Here is a 20,693-nt window from a genome sequence, read left to right as displayed (position 1 = left end):
ATAAAAACCATTTGATTGCCTTGTAATCCAAGTGCCTGAGTTTGTGTTTGTATTTATGATTGTGTTTGTATCAAATGGCATCATGAAGTGCTGCCTGGCTAAAGGTTTCAAAGTCATAAGAATAGAGGGAAGAGGTCGGAGAATTGGATCACATGGAATATGAGAGTATAGATGTAGAAAATTTAAAAAGAAGAAAATCTGTACTGTAGCATCTGGTATCATGTTTATTTTATAAGTGTATATATTGTTCAGATACTAACTGGGAAAAATTCATTAACAATAAATATGCTATGAACTTAAAAAAAATGATAATCTCAACAGATGCAGAAAAAGCTTTTGACAAAATTCAACACCCATTCATGAAAAAACTCTCCAGAAATCCAGAAAGTGGGCCTAGAGGGAAACTACCTCAACATAATAAAAGCCATACATGACAAACCCACAGCCAATATCATTCTCAATGATGAAAAACTGAAAGCATTTCCTCTAAGATCAGGAATAAGACAACGGTGCCCACTCTCACCACTCTTATTCAACATAGTTTTGGAAGTTTTAGCCACAGCCATCAGAGAAGAAAAAGAAATAAGATGAATACAAATTGGAAATGAAGAAGTAAAGCTGTCATTGTTTGCAGGTGACATGATAGTATACATGGAAAATCCTAAAGATGCCATCAGAAAACTACTAGAGCTAATCAATGAATTTGGTAAGGTAGCAGGATACAAAATTAATGCACAGAAATCTCTTGCATTCCTATACACTAACAATGAGAAAATCAGAGAAATTAAGGAAACTCCCATTTACCATTGCAACAAAAAGAATAAAATACCTAGGAATAAACCTACTTAAGGAGGCAAAAGACCTGTATGCAGAAAACTATAAGAAGCTGATGAAAGAAATCAAAGACAATACAAACAGATGGAGAGATATACCATGCCCTTGGATTGGAAGAATCAACATTGTGAAAATGACTACACTACCCAAAACAATCTACAGATTCAATGCAATCCTGATCAATTTACCAATGGCATTTTTCACAGAACTAGAACAAGAAAATTTTACAATTTGTATGGAAACACAAAAGATTGCAAATAGCCAAAACAATCTTGAGAAAGAAAAATGGAGGTGGAGGAATCAGGCTCCCTGCCTTCAGACTATACTACAAAGCTACAGTAATCAGGACTGTATGGTACTGGCACAGAAACAGAAATACAGATCAATGGAACAGGATAGAAAGCCCAGAGATAAACCAATGCACAGATGGTCTCCCTGTCTTTGACAAAGGAGGCAAGAATATAAAATGGAGAAAAGACAGCCTCTTCAATAAGTGGTGCTGGGAAAACTGGACAGCTACATGAAAAAGAATGAAATTAGAACACTTCCTAACACCATACACAAAAAGAAACTCAAAATGGATTAAAGACCTAAATGTAAGGGCAGACACCATCAAACTCTTAGAGGAAAACATAGGCAGAACACTCTATGACATAAATCACAGCAAGATCCTTTTTGACCCACCTCCTAGAGAAAGGGAAATAAAACCAAAAATAAACAAATTGGACCTAATGAAATTTAAAAGCTTTTGCACAGCAAAGGAAACCATAAACAAGACGAAAAGACAACCCTCAGAATGGGAGAAAATATTTGCAAACAAAGCAAGTGACAAAGGATTAATCTCCAGAAGGTACAAGGAGCTCATGCAGCTCAATATCAAGAAAACAAACAACCCAATCCAAAAATGGGCAGAAGACCTAAATAGACACTTCTCCAAAGAAGACATACAGATTGCCAACAAACACATGAAAAGATGGTCAACATCACTAATGATTAGAGAAACGTAAATCAAAACCACAATGCGGTATCCCTTCACACCAGTCATAATGGCCATCATCAAAAAATCTACAAACAATAAATGCTGGAGAGGGTGTGGAGAAAAGGGAACCCTCTTGCACCATTAGTGCGAATGTAAACTGATACAGCCACTATGGAGGACAATATGGAGGTTCCTTAAAAAACTAAAAATAGAACTACCATATGACCCAGCAATCCCACTACTGGGTATATACCCTGAGAAAACCATAATTCCAAAAGATATATGCACCACAATATTCACTGCAGCACTATTTATAATATCCAGGACATGTAAGCAATCTAAATGTCCATGGACAGATGAATGGATAAAGAAGATGTAGCATATATATACAATGGAATATTACTCAGCCATAAAAAGGAACAAATTTGAATTATTTGAAATGAGGTGGCTGGACCTAGAGTCTGTCATACAGAGTGAAGTAAGTCAGAAAGAGAAAAACAAACACCATATGATAACCCACATATACGGAATCTAAAAAAACGGTACTGATGAACCTAGTGGCAGGGCAGGAATAAAGACGCAGACATAGAGAAGGGACCTGAGGACAGGGGCGTGGGAGGGGAGGGTAAGCTGTGACAAAGCGAGAGAGTAGCACTGACATATATACACTACCAAACGTAAAATAGATAGCTAGTGGGAAGCAGCTGCATAGCACAGGGAGATCAGCTCGGTGCTTTGTATCGACCTAGAGGGGTGGGATAGGGAGGGTGGGAGGGAGGCTCAAGAGGGAGGGGATATGGGTATATATGTATACATATAACTGATTTACTTTGTTGTACAGCAGAAACTAACACAACATTGTGAAGCAATTATACCCCAATAAAGGTATTTAAAAAAAAAAGTATGTGTCTTTTGGGGTGGAGTGGGAAGTAAAATTGGGCTAGTGGCTTGAAATTCTTATTTAAAACAGATTTGAAAGGGAGTTTCTTATTAAATATGTTTGTGTTTCTTGGAACAGCTCTTTAATCTGTGTCTTAAATATATGTAATAGACTATTTAGAAAAATACAGGGACACAAAATGAAATGAGTGACCCCTCACATCTCAGAACCCAGGACAATTTCACCATGCATGGGTGAAGGCACATATGTGCAGGCACATATATTTTCAAAAGTAAGATAATACTATTTATTCTGTTTTCGAATCTCCTTGTTCCACATAGTCTATCTTTTTCATAGCTATGTAATACCCTGTGTATACATCAGTTAGCACTTTTCAATCTTGTATTGTTAAGTATTTTCCATGTTTTCAAATATAATAAACAATGATATGATAAACACCTATGTAACTAAAATTTTGTACATGTTCATAATTTTTTTGTATAAATGTTTCTGGACCAAAAAGTACACATAATTTTAAGGTTTTTAATATGTATGCTATACAATGGCTCTTAGTAAAGCTGTCACAATTTAAGTGCCAGATCATAAATACCAAGGACACAAGTTAATATTATTAATATTTAAGGAATTCATGAGAATTTATAAGAAAAATCAGAATGAGTATATAAAAAGCATGAATAGACAAGTTCACGTAATAAAAACAAATAACTGAAACATGAAAAATGTTTAATATTGTGAAAATCAAGGACATGCAAGATCAAATAATAAAAACGTAACCAAGTAAATTGGCAAAAACATTTCAAAAAAATGATTGACTTCCCAACTTGGAAAAGAGGTATTAAAAAGTGTGCTCCAAAATGCAAATGAAAACTACAATGAGGTTTCACCTCACACCAGTCAGAATGGCCATTATCAAAAAATCTCCAAACAATATATGCCAGAGAGGGTGTGGAGAAAAGGGAACCCTTTTGCACTCTTGGTGGGAATGTATATTGATACAGCCACTATGGAGAACTGTATGGAGGTTCCTTAAAAAACTAAAAATAGAACTACCATATGATCCAGCAACCCCACTACTGGGCACATACCCTGAGAAAACCATAATTCAAAAGGTCACATGTACCCCAATGTTCATTGCATTGCAGCACTATTTACAATAACCAGGACATGGAAACAACCTGAATGTCCAACGACAGATGAATGGATTAAGAAGATGTGGTACATATATACAATGGAATATTACTCAGCCATAAAAAGGAACGAAATTGGGTCATTTGTAGAGATGTGGATGGACCTAGACTCTGTCATACAGAGTGACGTTAGCCAGAAAGGGAAAACAAATATCGTATATTAACGCATATATGTGGAATCTACAAAAATGTTACACATGATTCTATTTGCAGGGCAGGAATAGAGGTGCAGACGTAGGAACAGACATGTGGACACAGGGGGTAGAGGAGGGTGGGACGAATTGGGAGATTAGGATTGACATATATACACTACCATGAGTAAAATAGGTAACTAGCGGGAACATGCTATAAAGCACAGGAAGCTCACCTCAGTGCTCTGTGATGGCCTAGATGGGTGGGATGGGGGGGAGGTCTAAGAGGGAGGGGATATATGTATACATATAACTGATTCATTTCATTGTACAGCAGAAACTAACACAACGTGGTAAAGCAATTATACTCCAATAAAAAAAAATAACCCCACATTTGAATCTAAAAAAGGAGTGGCTATGTGTATATGTATTCACTTTGCTGTACACATGAAACTAACACAACATTGTAAATCAACTATATTCCAATAAAAATTAAAATAAAATAAAACAAAGAGAAAAAAATAAATAAAAAGTGTGCTCCATATGTTGCTAGTTGTAAATTTAGATTCATTCATCCTTCTGGAAGGGCAATTTTACCACATGTATGAAAAGAGTTTAAAATGTAAACTTTAAAAAAAGTTTAAAACTTGTTGATCTGCTGATTCCATTTCTATTTATTTCTGACTCTGGCTTTATTCTTGTTAAGATCTGATCCGTCTACAGTAGCAAACTTAAAAGAACAAAAGAAACAGGAAAAACAAGGGCAGGAACAGTGACCCCTGGACCATGTCCACACTGTACTATCATAAGACCCTATGATCCTGCCAGCAGTGGGACAACACAACTGATTCTAGGACCTGTAACCACCTACAGCAGAAGACAAACAACTTGTCCAAGCCACAATTCTCAATGTCCCAAAGATAAAAATAAGCTGCTTGCAATTCTAGTTCTAGTAATTTACCCTAAGGAAACAATTCAAGAGGGGCACAAAGATTTGAGCACACACCAAGATTTTTTTTTCCATCATATCACAGGTTGTTTATGACAGCAAATAATTGAAAACAACCTGTATGTCGAATGACAGAACAGCTAAACAATGAGTATAGTATATGAGAGAATATGATTCAAATTCACAAATATTCATAATATAAATGTTAATATGAAAAACAGTCAATACACAGTGAATCCCAAGAGAATACATACATACATAAATACGTTTGTATATGTATGAAGATAAAATGTGAGGAAGCATAAACATTTCATGTTGTATCCCTGCATGTTGGAGCTACGGCTCTTGAAGAATTAACCAAATAGAAGTATCACCGGGTCCTGTAAGTACAGATCTGAATAGACAGGGACGAGGAAGAAACTTGCCAAACCACATGGACTGTTGAGGAGATCCAAGTAGACAAAGTGCCGAGAGATGTGAAAGAAGTACGTACAAAGGGAGTGTTCACAACTTAATATTCACATTTTATATTTAATTAAAAAGAAAATGAACCTAGCCACACTTCACAAAGACCGACAATACTTACTAATTCTATATTTGCCACAAGAAACCACCACACCTTTGGAGAAGATGCACTCACAGATTCTTATTTCCCTGGCTATGAATAATGGCATGAGATATTCTGGAAACTAGCACACCTAAAGTGGGCAGTGGGGTGGGGGTGGGTTGAGGTTCCGGGGAAGACGGAGGTGAATGTTTCCGTGGTACCTGGAGGAAGTTCTGGCTGGAGATGATGAGCGCCAGCTGGGCACTGAGATCTTCTGCTTGGGCTTGGCTCCCTCTGACCCCCTGGACCAGCTGAGGGATGTGATCAGCCACCGCCTACAGGAAGCAAGGAAAACGAAAACTGAGCACACCCAGGATGGTGACGTACCAAAATGGGGTGTGTGGGGAAACGCCCCCAGCGATAATGTTCTGTGGATGTGCCTTCCCTCCTGGGGGTGCCTGGCCCAGACCCTGGATTCACTCAGCAGCTTTAGCCCGTTGGGCCCTTGCCAACACTGATGCCAACACAGTACCTGGGGGTAGGCTCCTCCCACACACACTCTACCCTGTGGTCCCCCGGGTCCCAATACACGCAGCACAAGGCGATTCTCCATAACGAAGCCTTAAAACAATTTCCCCAGTTGCAGCTCACACCATCCTGGCTCGTTAGGGTTGAAAACCCTAGCATCCAAGAATCTATCCAATTCACAGGTGGATAAACTCAATTCATATGGTCCAGTGATCAGAAGAAAGTGAGAGAAGCACTCAACTAACAGCATACTTCAGCATTTCGATATCTGACTTTGCGGGTATACGTTTCATCTGTCAGCTTTCATGTCACTGTGGTTCCTCTTCCTGTGTTTTCACTCCTCAAATGGGAAAACCCAATGCCCAGGATAGGGGAGGGAGGACAGCATCCCAAGGTGAGACCACTTGAAAGTGACCGTTTTCCACGGTGCCTAGGAGATGCTGGCCTTTTCCCTCTCTACAAGTCCTCTGGCTTGTCCCTTTGTGCCACGCCACATCTGACCAACCAGGCCCTCAGAGGCCATGGCACAGTGACCGTCACTGCTAAGGAAGGGCCCAAGAGCAGCCCACCCTGGTGACACGTTCTTTTCAGGAGGCTATTTCAGCAAGAATTAAAAAAAAAATTTCGGGCTTCCCTGGTGGCGCAGTGGTTGAGAGTCTGCCTGCCGATACAGGGGACACGGGTTCGTGCCCCAGTTCGGGAAGATCCCATATGCCGCGGAGCGGCTAGGCCCGTGAGCCATGGCCACTGAGCCTGCGCGTCCGGAGCCTGTGCTCCGCAACGGGAGAGGCCACAACAGTGAGAGGCCCGCGTACCGCAAAAAAAAAAAAAAAAAAAAAAAAAAAAAAAAAATTTCCAGAATTTCACTCGCATCCTCTTCTGCTGGCTCCAGGAACTTGGCCCACTTTACCTTTTGCACCGCAACCTGATAAACAGTAATGCTCTCATTCCCTGACAGAGATACCCACGGGCTGAGTATGTTCCGTTTGTTCATAAAAAGTAGGAGGAAGGTTCATACTATTTTCCTGGACACAAGTAGCGTGTGCTCCCTGAGAAGGGGAAATGCCATTTTGCTACCCCTGCTGGCGGCTGAAGTCAGGCCTCAACAGGAAACCAACTCCCTCCGTAGCAGGGACCTGGCTCTCAGAAAAAAACCCCTCTTTACGTGCACAACCCCGAGGACAGGGTCCTCCTGCATTGCTGAGGCTTTTCCACCAGAGCAAACTTGCTCCTCAGTGAGGGGCTAGCCTCAGAGAACTGGGATTCAGGACGTGGAGGGCCCTGGGTGGTCTCCCCACAGGAGTAAAGCCATTTTTGAAGTAGAAGCAGCAACACCCCTCACATGTGAATGGTTTCACAGAGGAGATTTGAGAAAGGAGAGAGAAGGCTCAGAGCCCACGCAAATCCAAGATGCCTCTGCACCCAGCTCCCACGGCGAACCGAAGCACTGCAGGGAACTTCAGTCAGGCATGGTGTCAACATGTGGGCGATGGCCAGGCACTGAGATGTGCCTTTGGCACCACTCGGGGCTCTCCCGGGACAGTTAACTCTGGGCGCTCAGAGAAGGCGGCAGAGGTGGACGGCGCCCTCTGCGGCACCTTGGCTTCAAGCGCGGCGTCGGCGGCAGGTCTCGGAAGATCAGTGAGGCAACCACAGAAAGCACCAGAGCGCAACAGCGACGAGGCCAGACAGGATGAATAAATCCTCAGGTGCCATCAGTGCAAAGCAGGAAGTCATCCCTGCCATGATGAGTGAAGACTGAACACAAAGGCCGCCATTCAAAGGGAGCAAGGCCCTCTGGAAATTCAATGCTTCATTACCGTTTCAGAGCCCTCAACGGCCTTGTCATTGATCCTCCTTGACTTGTGCTCTCAAAAAGGAAAAGAATCCAGACAAAGGAAAGACAATGCTGGGAGAAACATGTTCTCTTTCCAAACATAGGCCATTCGCTTAACAGACAAAAACCAGACGTGTGTGTGTACACCTGGAACATGGGAGCCAGAACAAACTGGATTAGGAGCCTGGATGATCAGTCTTAACTGAATTACCAGGGCACTGGGCGCTCTAATGTTATCAGGGTCTCCTCCAGCAGACCTGGCTCTCTGGCAGCTGGTGCCTCACCTTGCAGCTCTGGACCAGCTGCTGCTGGGCCGCGGGGTTCTTGTTGGACACGGCCGCGTTCTGGGAGGCGGCGATGGTCTGCGTGGCTGCAGCTGCAGCCTGCTTGGCTGCAACCTGGGGAGGACAGTAAGAGGAGGTGAGGCAGGGTTCACACGTGCAAACACACACACACGCACATTGATATAAATCCCCTCCACTAAAGGGGGTCACCGCACGACTCCAAGAAAGGGCACACCAGGCACAGACTCCACCCTTTCAGCACCAATGACATTCTAACCTAGGCACGCCCTGTTGTCTTCCTTTGGTTTAAGTACCCTGGGACAATTGAAAAAGACAGGCTCAAGTGCCGATGCTCATCTGTCATTTCTCAAAAAGACAAGGGACGAGTCCCAGGACCGCAATGCCACTGATAAGCGGCACTAAGTCTAAATGTTTTAGGAGAAAAACATTTCTCTCACAAGAAGCATGGGCTGCTCTCTGGGTCAAGCACCAACACTGGGGCTCCTGACTTGCCTGGGCTCAGAAAGGCCCAGATGTCCCCACTGGCGTACTTAATCGTGTTTAGTCTCTAGTCTCCCTCCACAGACAAGGAGGTCAGCTTTCCTCCAGAACTCATCAGATTACACATGGACGGATTCCTCACTAGAGCCAAGTTCTGGCCTCTAATGCCCCCAAATTTTAGTCTAAGAATCTCCTGTGTACATTTGTGAGAGAGATTTATTTTCTTACAGAATTTGTGCCTATTACTTTTTTTTCCCCCGAGAATAAATAAGCATTCTGAAAGACGACAGAAGTATTTATTACTCCCTTCCAAACCTATTTATCCCCATCTCCAGTCTTCCGAAGTTCCTATCATCTACTGGGAGTCGTGAAAGAGTATTACCTCCAACAAAATATATACATTTTTAGCTAAAGGTCCTTTCTGAACGTGTACATCCCTTAATGCCAGGAAAAAAAAAAAAAACAAACCTGGTTCCTCCTGAAAGAAAATTTGAATTCTGTTCAAGAATGTTAAACTCTGAAAAGATTCTGACATTGTGCAACCATGAACTGAAGCAGTTTTTCAAACTGTGTCAATGGACCTAAACCACTGAACATTAACGTACAATGTCCCTAAACCAGCCGTTCAAAGCATTAAATTGCACCAAAAGCATTAAACTGCATCGTCTATCTTGATTTAGCTTCCTTTCTAGGGGCACTGCCGTATGAATTCGCTTATTCTTTCAGTGGACTCTATGCAAATCTAAAACCTGGAAAACCAGCCTCTTTACTGACCTCCAGTCGGTTGACGATTTTTTTCTTAATAGCATTCTGGGCTGCGGCGTTGGTTGCCACCCGGAGACCTTCTGCAGCTTCTCTCAGCCTTTGCTGCTGGTCCTCGTTCTCAGGGTTGGCTGCAGCTCCCTACGAAGGTGAAAAGAAAGATTCCAAGAGGTCCAAGGGGCAGCATGCCACAGACGCTGAATTCATGCCTTCAATGTTACTTTTTCCTACGAATACCAAGTAACAGGAAGAGAGAAGCCAAAGCAGTATCTTTATGATAAAGATGTTTCCTCTCACAACAAAAAAAAAATCTACCAGGGGATGTTTCCAAACTGCACAGCTAAACAAGAAAAATCCAATAATAATTAAATTAAATAAATAATTAAACACTTGAGATCACAGTATTCATCACCCATATAAATTACCTTGTGGTGAGAAACCCAATGGTTTAAAAGATGTTAAGATAAATCTCCCTCCTGATCACATCTCTCAGGGAGAATTTTATTTTAATTGGTGTGACAGACACATATTGCTGCTGAAAGATTCTCCTGTCCTGCGGCACTGGTGAATGAGAATGGGCTAAGATTACAGCGTAACACAGGGGCCGGGATGGAAGGAGTGGGGGGATGGGAACGCCATCCAAAATTCTATAAGCCACTGTGGTTCAAGAAAGACCACGTCTAGAAATTGCATTCCTAGAGAGTCTGGGCTGGCAAATATAGCCAAGTAGAATTGGTCCCCAACTGTACTAATGAGAGAAATCGATGCCCCTATCCAGGCAGGGAAAGAGGAGGGTGCTGTGCACAGCCGATGGCCATGTTTCCCTTGTGTAAGCCCACGGCTCTTTTACTGTGTTGCTGTAGGTTAAAGTGTGTTGGGAGTGCAAGTGGATTTTAGTTAGATGGGTAGGATTTTGAAGCAGGGAAAGGCTAAAGGTAATGTAGGGAGAGGATAATTTTACTGGCCAATAACTCGACAAAAACTTAAAGCACATCCAGTCTTCCACGTCCACCTGAGATAAAAGCATCAGTCAAGATTCTTCTCACAGGGCCTGGATGCTTTGTGACCAGCACTGGATGTATGCAGATGAATGAGTTTCTTCCCATGAACATTTTCGGGCAATAATATTTGCTTGTGAGGCAGAAAGAAACACGCCAATTATCGAAATCAATTTTCTAAACATCTCAATTTTCCATGTGAACACCTTGCCAAATTTACCAATTTGCAAAAATCTCTTTCATTGAACTACGATATGTATAAAAGGTCATAGGAATTCACACCGAATGGAACAGTTTTAACATCTGTGACAGAGTTGTTTTGCCATCCTCTTGGATGGAATCTTCTTTTAAATTTAAACCACTTTTAGTAGTCTTGATTTTTGTGTTTTTAGCAACTAAAAAATTATATTTTTTGCATTTCACATATAAAAGGATTGTTTGGGCTCCTTTTGCGTTCTTCTGCAAGGTTATGAGAGTCATTTTATTTTTTCTGGTCACTGGGTATTTTCTAAAGCCACTCCTTTATCAATGCCTCCAGTGGCATGCCAGCCTTAACTGTGTGTTTCAAGTAGCAGGAAAGCACCATTTCTGCACGTTACACTGACGTGCGTGTCTGGATCCTTCCTTAGCAATATCTTTTTTATGATGAATGTGTATTAGATATGGGGTACTAATCTTGGCCTGAAATCTTAGTTACTGATTATGAAATCTTTTTTTTCTTCACACTATATATATTCTTTGGAAGTCTAACCATCGTACATTCTTTGTCTTTCAACAAAATTCAGCAAATTAAAATACTGCCGTGACAACAAAGTATCAACTTTTAACTAAAAAGTTAAAAGAACTTAACAAAAACACTCAACCTTGTCCCATCTAATATAAATAAACAAAAATAACAAACACTTTGGTAACTTGGTAAAATGCCGTGAAAGAGTCTGGGGAGCACTACACATCTAAAAACAAATGTGCACATTGGTCCTGGCTCAGTCCTGGTTATGTGATGGTAGGTTTAATCTTTCTGAGTTTTAATTTTCTCATTTATAAAGTAAGGGACAGATTAGATTTTTCACTAAGATTCTTTCCAGCCTAGCAAGTAATTTTTGTGAACATGAGGGTTTGTCTGAAATGGCTTTCTTTAAACTTAGGAGAAAAAAAAGGAAACAAAACTAGTAACAACCTTAAAAAAATTAACTATAATCCAAAACCCTAATGCGTATTTTTGCTAAAAGGGATGCTAAGGAACAGAGTTTCTTGACTGAAAGAGGGATCAGGGACAGAGGAAGGAAGTTCGGACCCTGCCCCTCCTGGGGACTCTCTTCAGCCCTACCCAAGACATATCTCTAAGGACTATCAGCCCCTCAGGTAATACAATGGTGAGTCAGACAAGGAGGAAGGTCTACTGGATGTCACTGCATGTCACATTACATCGAAAGTGAAGCAATTCACACACTTGGTTGAGACACATTACTGTTCTGTTAGAGACCAAGGAGGCAGGCTAAGCTGTGGGGATGTTTAATGAATCTGAAATGCATAGGAATACATTCAACATGTTACCTTGGTGATATGAAGTTGAAAGTCATTTCTATTTTCTTATTTATACTTACTGCATTCTCTATTCATTTCACCAAAAGCATATGCTAATTGCATAATAAAAACATCATAGATAAATACAGCCTTATCCATTTAAAATAGTTCTCACCCGGAGGTAGGCATCGGAATCTTCTGTGAAACACACACACATACACCGGGTCTTAGCAGCAAACTCGGAAGTTAGGCTCTTTGGGGGTGGAATTAAGGCATGTGTACCTCAGTAAGTTTCACAGGGTTCTGAAACAGAGCCCTGGATAAGAATCACTGGCTTTTAACAGCAATTAGAGAAGAAAAATAAAAGGAATCCAAATTGGAAAAGAAGAAGTAAAACTGTCACTGTTTGCAGATGACATGATACTATACATAGAGAAGCCTAAAGATGCTACCAGAAAACTACTAGAGCTAATCAGTGAATTTGGTAAAGTAGCAGGATACAAAATTAATGCACAGAAATCTCTTGCATTCCTATACACTAATGATGAAACATCTGAAAGAGAAATTAAGGAAACACTCCCATTTACCACTGCAAAAACAAAAAGAATAAAATACCTAGGACTAAACCTACCTAAGGAGACAAAAGACCTGTATGCAGCAAACTATAAGGCACTGATGAAAGAAAAATTAAAGATGATACAAACAGATGGAGAGATATACCATGCTCCTGGATTGGAAGAATCAACATTGTGAAAATGACTACACTACTCAAAGCAATTTACAGATTCAATGCAATCCCTATCAAACTACCAATGGCTTTTTTCACAGAACTAAAACAAAAAATTTCACAATTTGTATGGAAACACAAAAGACCCCGAATAGGCAGAGCAATCTTAAGAAAGAAAAAACAGAGCTGGAGGAATCAGGCTCCCTGACTTCAGACAACACTACAAAGCTACAGTAATCAAGACAGTATGGTACTGGCACAAAAACAGAAATATAGATCAATGGAACAGGATAGAAAGCCCAGAGATAAACCCATGCACATATGGTCACCTTATCTTTGATGAAGGAGGCAAGAATATACAATGGAGAAAAGAGAGCCTCTTCAATAAGTGGTGCTGGGAAAACTGGACAGCTACATGTAAAAGAATGAAATTAGAACACTCTCTAACACCATACACAAAAAGAAACTCAAAATGGATTAAAGATCTAAATGTAAGGCCAGACACTATAAAACTCTTAGAGGAAAACATAGGCAGAACACTCTATGACATAAATCACAGCAAGATCCTTTTTGACCCACCTCCTAGAGAAATGGAAATAAAACCAAAAATAAACAAATGGGACCTAATGAAACTTAAAAGTTTTTGCACAGCAAAGGAAACCATAAACAAGAATCACTGGCTTTTAAGTTAGAATGGGCATCATCAGAAAATCTACAAACAACAAATGCTGGAGAGGGTGTGGAGAAAAGGGAACCCTCTTGCACTTTTGGTGGGAATGTAAATTGATAACAGCCACTAAGGAGAACAGTATGGAGGTTCCTTAAAAAACTAAAAATTAGAATTACCATATGATCCAGCAATCCCACTACTGGGCATATACCCAGAGAAAACCATAATTCAAAAAGATACATGCACCCCAATGTTCAATGCAGCACTATTTACAATAGCCAGGTCATGGAAGCAACCTAAATGCCCATCAACAGACGAATGGATAAAGAAGATGTGGTACATATATACAATGAAATATTACTCAGCCATAAAAAGGAATGAAATTGGGTCATTTGTAGAGATGTGGATGGATCTAGAGACTGTCATACAGAGTGAAGTAAGTCAGAAAGAGAAAAACAAATACCATATATTAACGCATGTATGTGGAACCTAGAAAAATGGTACAGATGAACTGGTTTGCAGGGCAGAAGTTGAGACACAGATGTAGAGAACAAACGTATGGACACCAAGGGGGGAAAGCTGTGGGGGTTGGTGGTGGGGGGTGGTGTGATGAATTGGGAGATTGGGGTTGACATGTATACACTGATGTGTATGAAATTGATGACTAATAAGAACCTGCTGTAAAAAAAAATAAATAAAATAAAACTCAAAAATTAAAAAAAAAGAAGCATCATGACATAGGATAGCTGTCAAAAAGCACAAAGTTGTCTGTTAACTCTTTATTCAAACTCTCCTATAAATAGCTACTGGGTTTTGGATAACAGTGAAGCAGGAAACACCTATGCAAAATCTTTTTTTTTTTTTTAAGTGGTGAGTTTTGAGAATTTGCTGCCTTTATTCTTATGTATATATTTATATATACATATATTCTTTTTCAGATTCTTTTCCCATATAGGTTATTACAAAATATGGAGTATACTTCCCTGTGCTATACAGTAGGTCCTTGTTGTTTATCTATTTTATATATAGCAGTGTGTATATGTTACTCCCAAATTCCTAATTTATCCCTCTCCCCTCTTTCCCCTTTGGTAACCATAAGTTTGTCACCTATGCAAAATCTTGAAAGAAGTTTAGCTGAGAAGTCGAATGGAGGGCAAAGTGACATTAAGGCTGCAGGAAGAAAACAGGTCAAAGTGAATTTACTGTTGAAATCTCAAGTTGAAATTAATCATCATTTTCACTAAAGCCAATGGCAATGACCCAATGTAAAAAGAGTACTGGCTAAGCAGGGACTCTTGTCTATGGCTGAGTCAGCACCACTTCCCTAAAGAGTTTTTTCATTCATGTGTTCCAAGACCTTCCCCTTTCCCACTTGAAGAAGGTTAAACATTACGAAGCCATATAGATTTTAAACAAACAAAAATGCACACTCGTCTGACCATTCTCTTTCTTGAAGATACCTTCCAAATCCTAACTTTCAATGATGTTCACTTTTCAATTGAATAAATCCAATGTACTACCTTTGCAGCCTCCACCATGCGAGCGGTAGAGTCAGCCAAGAGTTTGGCCGCTGCCAGGAGCTTCTTGGAATTCTCCATGTCGATTTCTGCTTCCGCATCTGACCTCATGGCGTTGACGAGGTCTGAGGTGGCCTGAGCCAGGACCCGGGCCTGGCGTACCATTTCACCTAGAGGGTGGGACAGAGGATACAGTCTGTTTGTCTGCTTCCTAAAGCTCAGGGGAAACCTCAGGAGCCAGCACAGTCTTGTCTCTATTCCTCTGGCAAAAGGGACGAAGAGAAATGAGCCTCCATGCTCCATTCCTAAGCAATGAAGCCAAGTCAGATTCTGAACCAAAAATATTCCCTGAGGCTGCCAGGCCTGTCTACCCCCAATCACATCCAAGTTCAGTCTTTAACTGTGCGGGATAAAAATGACATAAGTAACCTAAGAGGAACCCTTTATAAAGAGAAGGCAGGGAACAAGATTATGTGGATTTATTATGTGCATTTAAGCTTAGTAAATACTTATATAGAAAATATTATTTACCTCACGTCAGAAGCCACTTACACAAAAGCCCCTATAATGAGCTCTTTGAGTAATGTGCACAGGAAAAATATTTTAAAATTTCGAGTCAATCTGCATGCTACCTAACACCAGATGAGTGGTATCACATAACCTACTCTATTTGTGTCACTTGGCTCTCACTCATAGGAAGCACAGACCCCAGTTTCATGCTCAAAGGCTGAGATTTACCTTGGCCCAGTCTTCCTATCAATTTACTCACCCTTTCCTTCCCAGCATTGATTTTGATCTCGTTATTAGTAATGGTTATTAGTAGCTGGGGTTTTACTGTTATCTATTTCAACTTCCTTTTGGAAGTGGGAGGGGTACCATCGTCAACATTAAAAATAAAACTACTCAAATATGAGCAATTTCCTCCCCGAAAGGTCATTTGTGAAGGATGACGAAGCATTATTAACATTAAGGGGGAAAAAGGCTTTCACGAAAATCAAAAAGTGCTCAGTTCAAGGTACCCTGGATTGGATCCTGGGACAGTGAATGGACATTAGTGAAAAGTTGGTGAAATCTGAACCATGTCCGTAGTTTAGTTAACAGTAACATACCAATGCTCATCTCCCAGTTCTGACCAATGTCCCGCGGCCTAACGGAGATGTTAAAAAGGAGGGAAACTGGGAAGGGTACAAGAGAAGTCTATTACCCCAGCAACTTTACTGTATATAGAAAAAATATTCCAAAGTAAAAAGTTTATTAAAAAAAATAAAAACAAAAGAACCAAAAAAATCCAGATGTGTGGAGCAGTGCCATCTCTTAAATCACTTAAGAAGGATAGAGAAAATCACAAGGTAATTTTCTTTAAAAATATAGTCGTTAAGAAGTGTTGCTCTGTGCTGAGGAAGAAGTAGGAAAATAGACTTCTTACAAACTCCTGGTAGGGTTGCAAATTGTAGAACCTTTCTGGAGAGAAACTTCAGACACGTTTAAAATAAAAAATGTATATACTTATTGGCCCAGAAATTCAACTGATAGGAATTTATCCTACATATACTCCCCAAAGTAAACAGAGATATTTTTACAAGAATGGTTACTGCAATATTAATTTTGTAAAACAAACAGAAACTTGGAAACCACCTAAATGTCCATTAAAAGACAACTGGTTAAGTAGATTATGATGCATTCATTGAATAGAATACTATGCTGTCATTAAAAAGATTAGTGTATAGGTCAACATGAAGAAACTTTCTAATATATTCAGTGGAAAAGGTTGCAGAAGAGTACGTGTAACAGAATTCCATTAATATGAAAAGAAAGAGGGTGTTGTACATACACATAAATGTCAGTAGGAAGATTGAACATTTCTGCAAAGATGAAACAGAAATTGGTAAGTGGTCAATTCTAGAGATTTAGATGGGATAGTGATGGGCTGGGTCTGGGGAGACGTAATTTTTAACTAATAGACTGAAAAGGTGCATTTTACATACATACATACATAATATATATATATATATATCTCGTTGTGTTTGACATCTTAGAAAAACCTTTCTGGTTGGAAAGAGACTGCCCCTCCCAGAGCTAGCCAATACTTAGAGATAGTAAAGGGTCTAGCCAAGAGTATGGTGGTAAACTACCCAATCCAGAGTCATCCTCTGTCTGGTCCCTACAGCCCAGGAGTCAATATTCCTCTGCCTTCATCATCCCAGAGCCATGGACCAGGCAACTAGGGATCACCTCTATAAGGGTAGAGCCAGCTGAAATTATTCAGACGTGCCAAACTTAAGCTGTTCATCTTGCCTTTCCCACAGAAATCCCAACATAAGTGGTGGCCTAAGCTCTCTCCTCGATCCTGTCTTCTGCCATCTGATCAGAACTTGATGCTTCCCCTGTGACCCTGTGTGACACGCAGTGACCCCCTGTGTGGAACCTGTCAGTATAATAAACTTCATTCCAAGCCTCATTCTTGCCTACCCCTGTGGCTGCACCAACTTTACCGTATCCAACGTGGACATTCTTGGAACAAAAGGGATTTACTGTGTAACTAAATTATTAAATAAAGATACCCTAGTTAACGTTAAGTCTTTCAGTGTTGCTGGGACAGGCACATTAGGAGTCTCAAATCTTCTTCCCAGCCTCAGGGAAGAAGTCTCTGACTGAGGTGGATGAGAACTTGCCCTTTTGCCAGATGTCCAGGCAACCATCGTCCGACTCACTCACAATCATCACCATCAGGGAACCCTAAACCGACCGGCCCACCCACAGACCAGCCCCTCACCAGCATCGCCCATGGAGCTGAAGATGCTCTCGGTGACACACATGATGGTGTCGGTGGCCTGGTCATAGCGACCAATGGGCTCGCCTCGGCTGGCGAACTGTCGCACATGCTGCAGGAGATCGTGGAGGGCCTGGCTGACCACACTGGCCGCCGCGCTGACCTGCTTCAGCAGCTCAGTGTCGTCGGTGGCTGCCTGGCAGGCGTGGACGCAGTTCTCCACTGAGCGGTCCACGAGCTTCCCTGCTTCAATCAGCTGCTCCTGGCACACAGGGGAGCTGATGGTGGGGCTCACGACCTGAAGCGAGACAGGAGTGAGTCTTGGTTACCGTGGGACAACTCTGGTCTCCAGCACCCACTAGCATTTCCACCACATCCTTCTGTGGTCTGGGCCTCAGTTCCTTATTTATAGGACCAGGGATTCAACCAAACCGTCACTGAGGTTTCTCATACTTCACCATTTCACTTTGTGATTTTAGATGCCCATTAACTTTCATCTCCATTAGTGCTCTACAACCATTGATACTACTGACTACTTCTGTAGAGAGAAATTTCTGATATTTACCCTTTATACCTCCTGCTCTTAGGAACCTCTGAATTGAGTCTTCTGAGCTGAGATAAAGACTATGTAAAAGAATTATATTTTTTTCCAGAGGAATATATTATATTTCCTGGAACTCTGCCTCTAAATTATTTGAAAGATTAGAGGAGTTGTGTCAGTAATCTGTGATACTAGGATGGTGAACGAGGAAAGCAGGAGGGAGACCATCAGTGACCCCTCTGACTGATGTTGCAAATGCTCCGATAGGACCAGAAATGCCAGGCTGAACCAGATTACACATCTGTACAATATGTTATGTCATCAGGTTGAGAAACAGATGGCTCCCATCTTGTGACACGTCATCTCAGCAAAGATACACATGGTTGAGTGGAAAGGGTATCTGAAGTCAGACTGGCCCGAGTTGCAACCCTAGTCCTGCCACTTACGATTTCTGTGGCTGTCATCAGTAACATCTAAGGGCCTCAGTTTCCTCTTCAGTAAACCGGGGATGATGGTGCTTAATGAAGTAGTGTATTACACAGAGGGTGTACATCCTAACTGGCAACCATGAACTTCATCGTTACCTCCTTCTGATTCTGTGCAGTGCAGAAAGGGCTCCCATGGACTCTAAGGATTATTACTGAACCCATATCTAATGCTGTAACTGCACAATCCAAAAGCTCTTTGTGCACAGGGGTAAAGAAGACACACTGAGAAGTCCAAAGGGGAGACACAGCAATTGGCATGTAGAAATGGCAATGAGATACAAAAAGGACCACTGCCTGAGGACTTGAACAAGGAAAAAATGATTAAAGAACTGGACACCTTATACTAAAATCCTGTCATGTCACCTAAAAGACACCTGAAGCAAGCTCTAAGTCTTAGACAATTTTAACAAGTTCTGCCCCTGGTTCCTCTCAATGCCTGGAGGCAGATGAGAGCGTGTGACACTCTGTAGAAAGGGCTGGGGTGCCAGCTGGCTTACCTTGGCACACGCCACAAGCTGGGAGGTGGAGAGGGCGCACTGGGTGGCGGCAGCAATCACCCTGTTCTGTAGGACTGTGTCCTCAGCCACTTGGGCAACATTCTTTGCCTTTAGTACCAACATGGCAGCAGCATTGGCAACAGCTTTGGCCAAACTCATTAAGACGTCCTAAGAAAAGGGAAAAAAAAAATAGTCATTTATATTTTCCTAATCACGCTTCACAGCCTGAAAGCAAAGTGTGGTGGTCCACTTAAACATTTTATTAAAATTCCATTTGACCTTTTTCCTTCCGTACTTTAGAAAAATATTTTTCCATTTATTCTTCTGAAATGTCCAGTTAGCCTGAGAGCTAATTAAGGAAGGAGACTTACATCCTAATAACACAGTCTCCTATACATTAAGTAGCATAGGTTTCAATCCAAAATCGGTTAGTGTGAGGGAAAGGCTTGTATTTTAACCACTGACTCACATTTGCGCACTTAAACAACACTTAGAATCTTGACAACATCTCCTGAGTCTGTGGTGGATCAGCTGAAAATATACACTATGAGCAGCAGGAAGGATAAAATTCACGGCCTCCATCATCATGCCCCACTCTAACTTGAAAATTTATTGTTCTGATTTCTACTTTGCACAAGATCCAAGCCGTCATCAGAAATTCAGCCACATCTCGGCCTCCAGAGGGCAACGTTGAACATGCACGGATAGGACCTCCAGCTCAAGAGCCCGTGAATGCTCTGAACATAAGTGATTCTCAGTGTTCTGGGGCCTTCTGGATGGAGATGAATTATTATGAAAAGTGGAAAGGGAGCCTACATAAATAAACCAGCTACAAGAAGACCTCACTGAAGATGCAAGGAGCTCTGCGCCTTGAGAGATCAGTTTATGCTTCAAGTCAACATAAAGGCTTTCTGCCTGCAGGATGGAGAATCCTTTGACTTAGCCCATCAGATGTGTCACCCACTTCTGTGACCTGAAGGATCACCACTGCTACGTTTAATTCACTTCTTGGCTTTTAATACTGAAAGTCATTTATTTGGTTTGGAAATGCCTTCCCAAACATATAAGCCATTATTATTTTGAACATGTCAAGGCTTTCTCCCAGAGGAAGTGTGGTCAGAAGTCTTTATTAATTCATCAGATAATGAAAAGCACTTTTGATTCTGAATGCAAAAGGCACCACAGAGTCTTTACAACAAGGTATTTTATGAGAAGATATACTGGGAAGAGTGTTTAGCCTGTACAATTGTACACAGAGCAAAGACTCTACCTTGTCCAGGCAAATCAGAAACCCATGAATCCACCAAATAAGCAGCTTTTAAAATGGACAACAACAAAGCAGCCTGAAAGGAACAGCTTGGTCCAGCCTTTTTTAGGTCTCTGGTGTTTACTGGATGTCCAAGGGAAAACCACAGCCTGTGGTGCCGAAAGTTGAAGACGCCTTTGGGATCTGACTGGCACTCATCTGTCATACAACTTCTAGAAACTGCTCCCAACATGGCCTGCAAAGTTACAGTTCTT

At 41.3% G+C, this 20,693-nt stretch overlaps 1 protein-coding gene across 3 annotated transcripts in view; it reads right to left on the bottom strand.

Annotated features, from left to right (window-relative positions):
* The window catches only part of TLN2 (talin 2), a 450,475-nt gene that overhangs the window by 121,069 nt on the left and 308,713 nt on the right, over positions 1 to 20,693 (bottom strand). For all 3 annotated transcript variants that reach the window (XM_082647306.1, XM_082647308.1, XM_082647307.1), the window contains 6 exons: positions 19,173 to 19,340; positions 17,650 to 17,944; positions 14,880 to 15,046; positions 9,453 to 9,581; positions 8,178 to 8,291; positions 5,750 to 5,863 (listed from right to left, as the gene is read on the bottom strand). In XM_082647306.1, the coding sequence (XP_082503432.1) occupies positions 5,750 to 5,863; positions 8,178 to 8,291; positions 9,453 to 9,581; positions 14,880 to 15,046; positions 17,650 to 17,944; positions 19,173 to 19,340 (987 nt within the window). The remainder of the gene's footprint in view (positions 1 to 5,749; positions 5,864 to 8,177; positions 8,292 to 9,452; positions 9,582 to 14,879; positions 15,047 to 17,649; positions 17,945 to 19,172; positions 19,341 to 20,693) is intronic.

The sequence above is a fragment of the Grampus griseus genome (genome assembly GCF_964374135.1).
Source record: "Grampus griseus genome assembly, chromosome: 2".
NCBI lineage: Eukaryota > Metazoa > Chordata > Mammalia > Artiodactyla > Delphinidae > Grampus > Grampus griseus.
The sequence above is the reverse complement of the archived record's forward strand: the minus strand, read 5'-3'. Positions and strand labels throughout refer to the sequence as shown.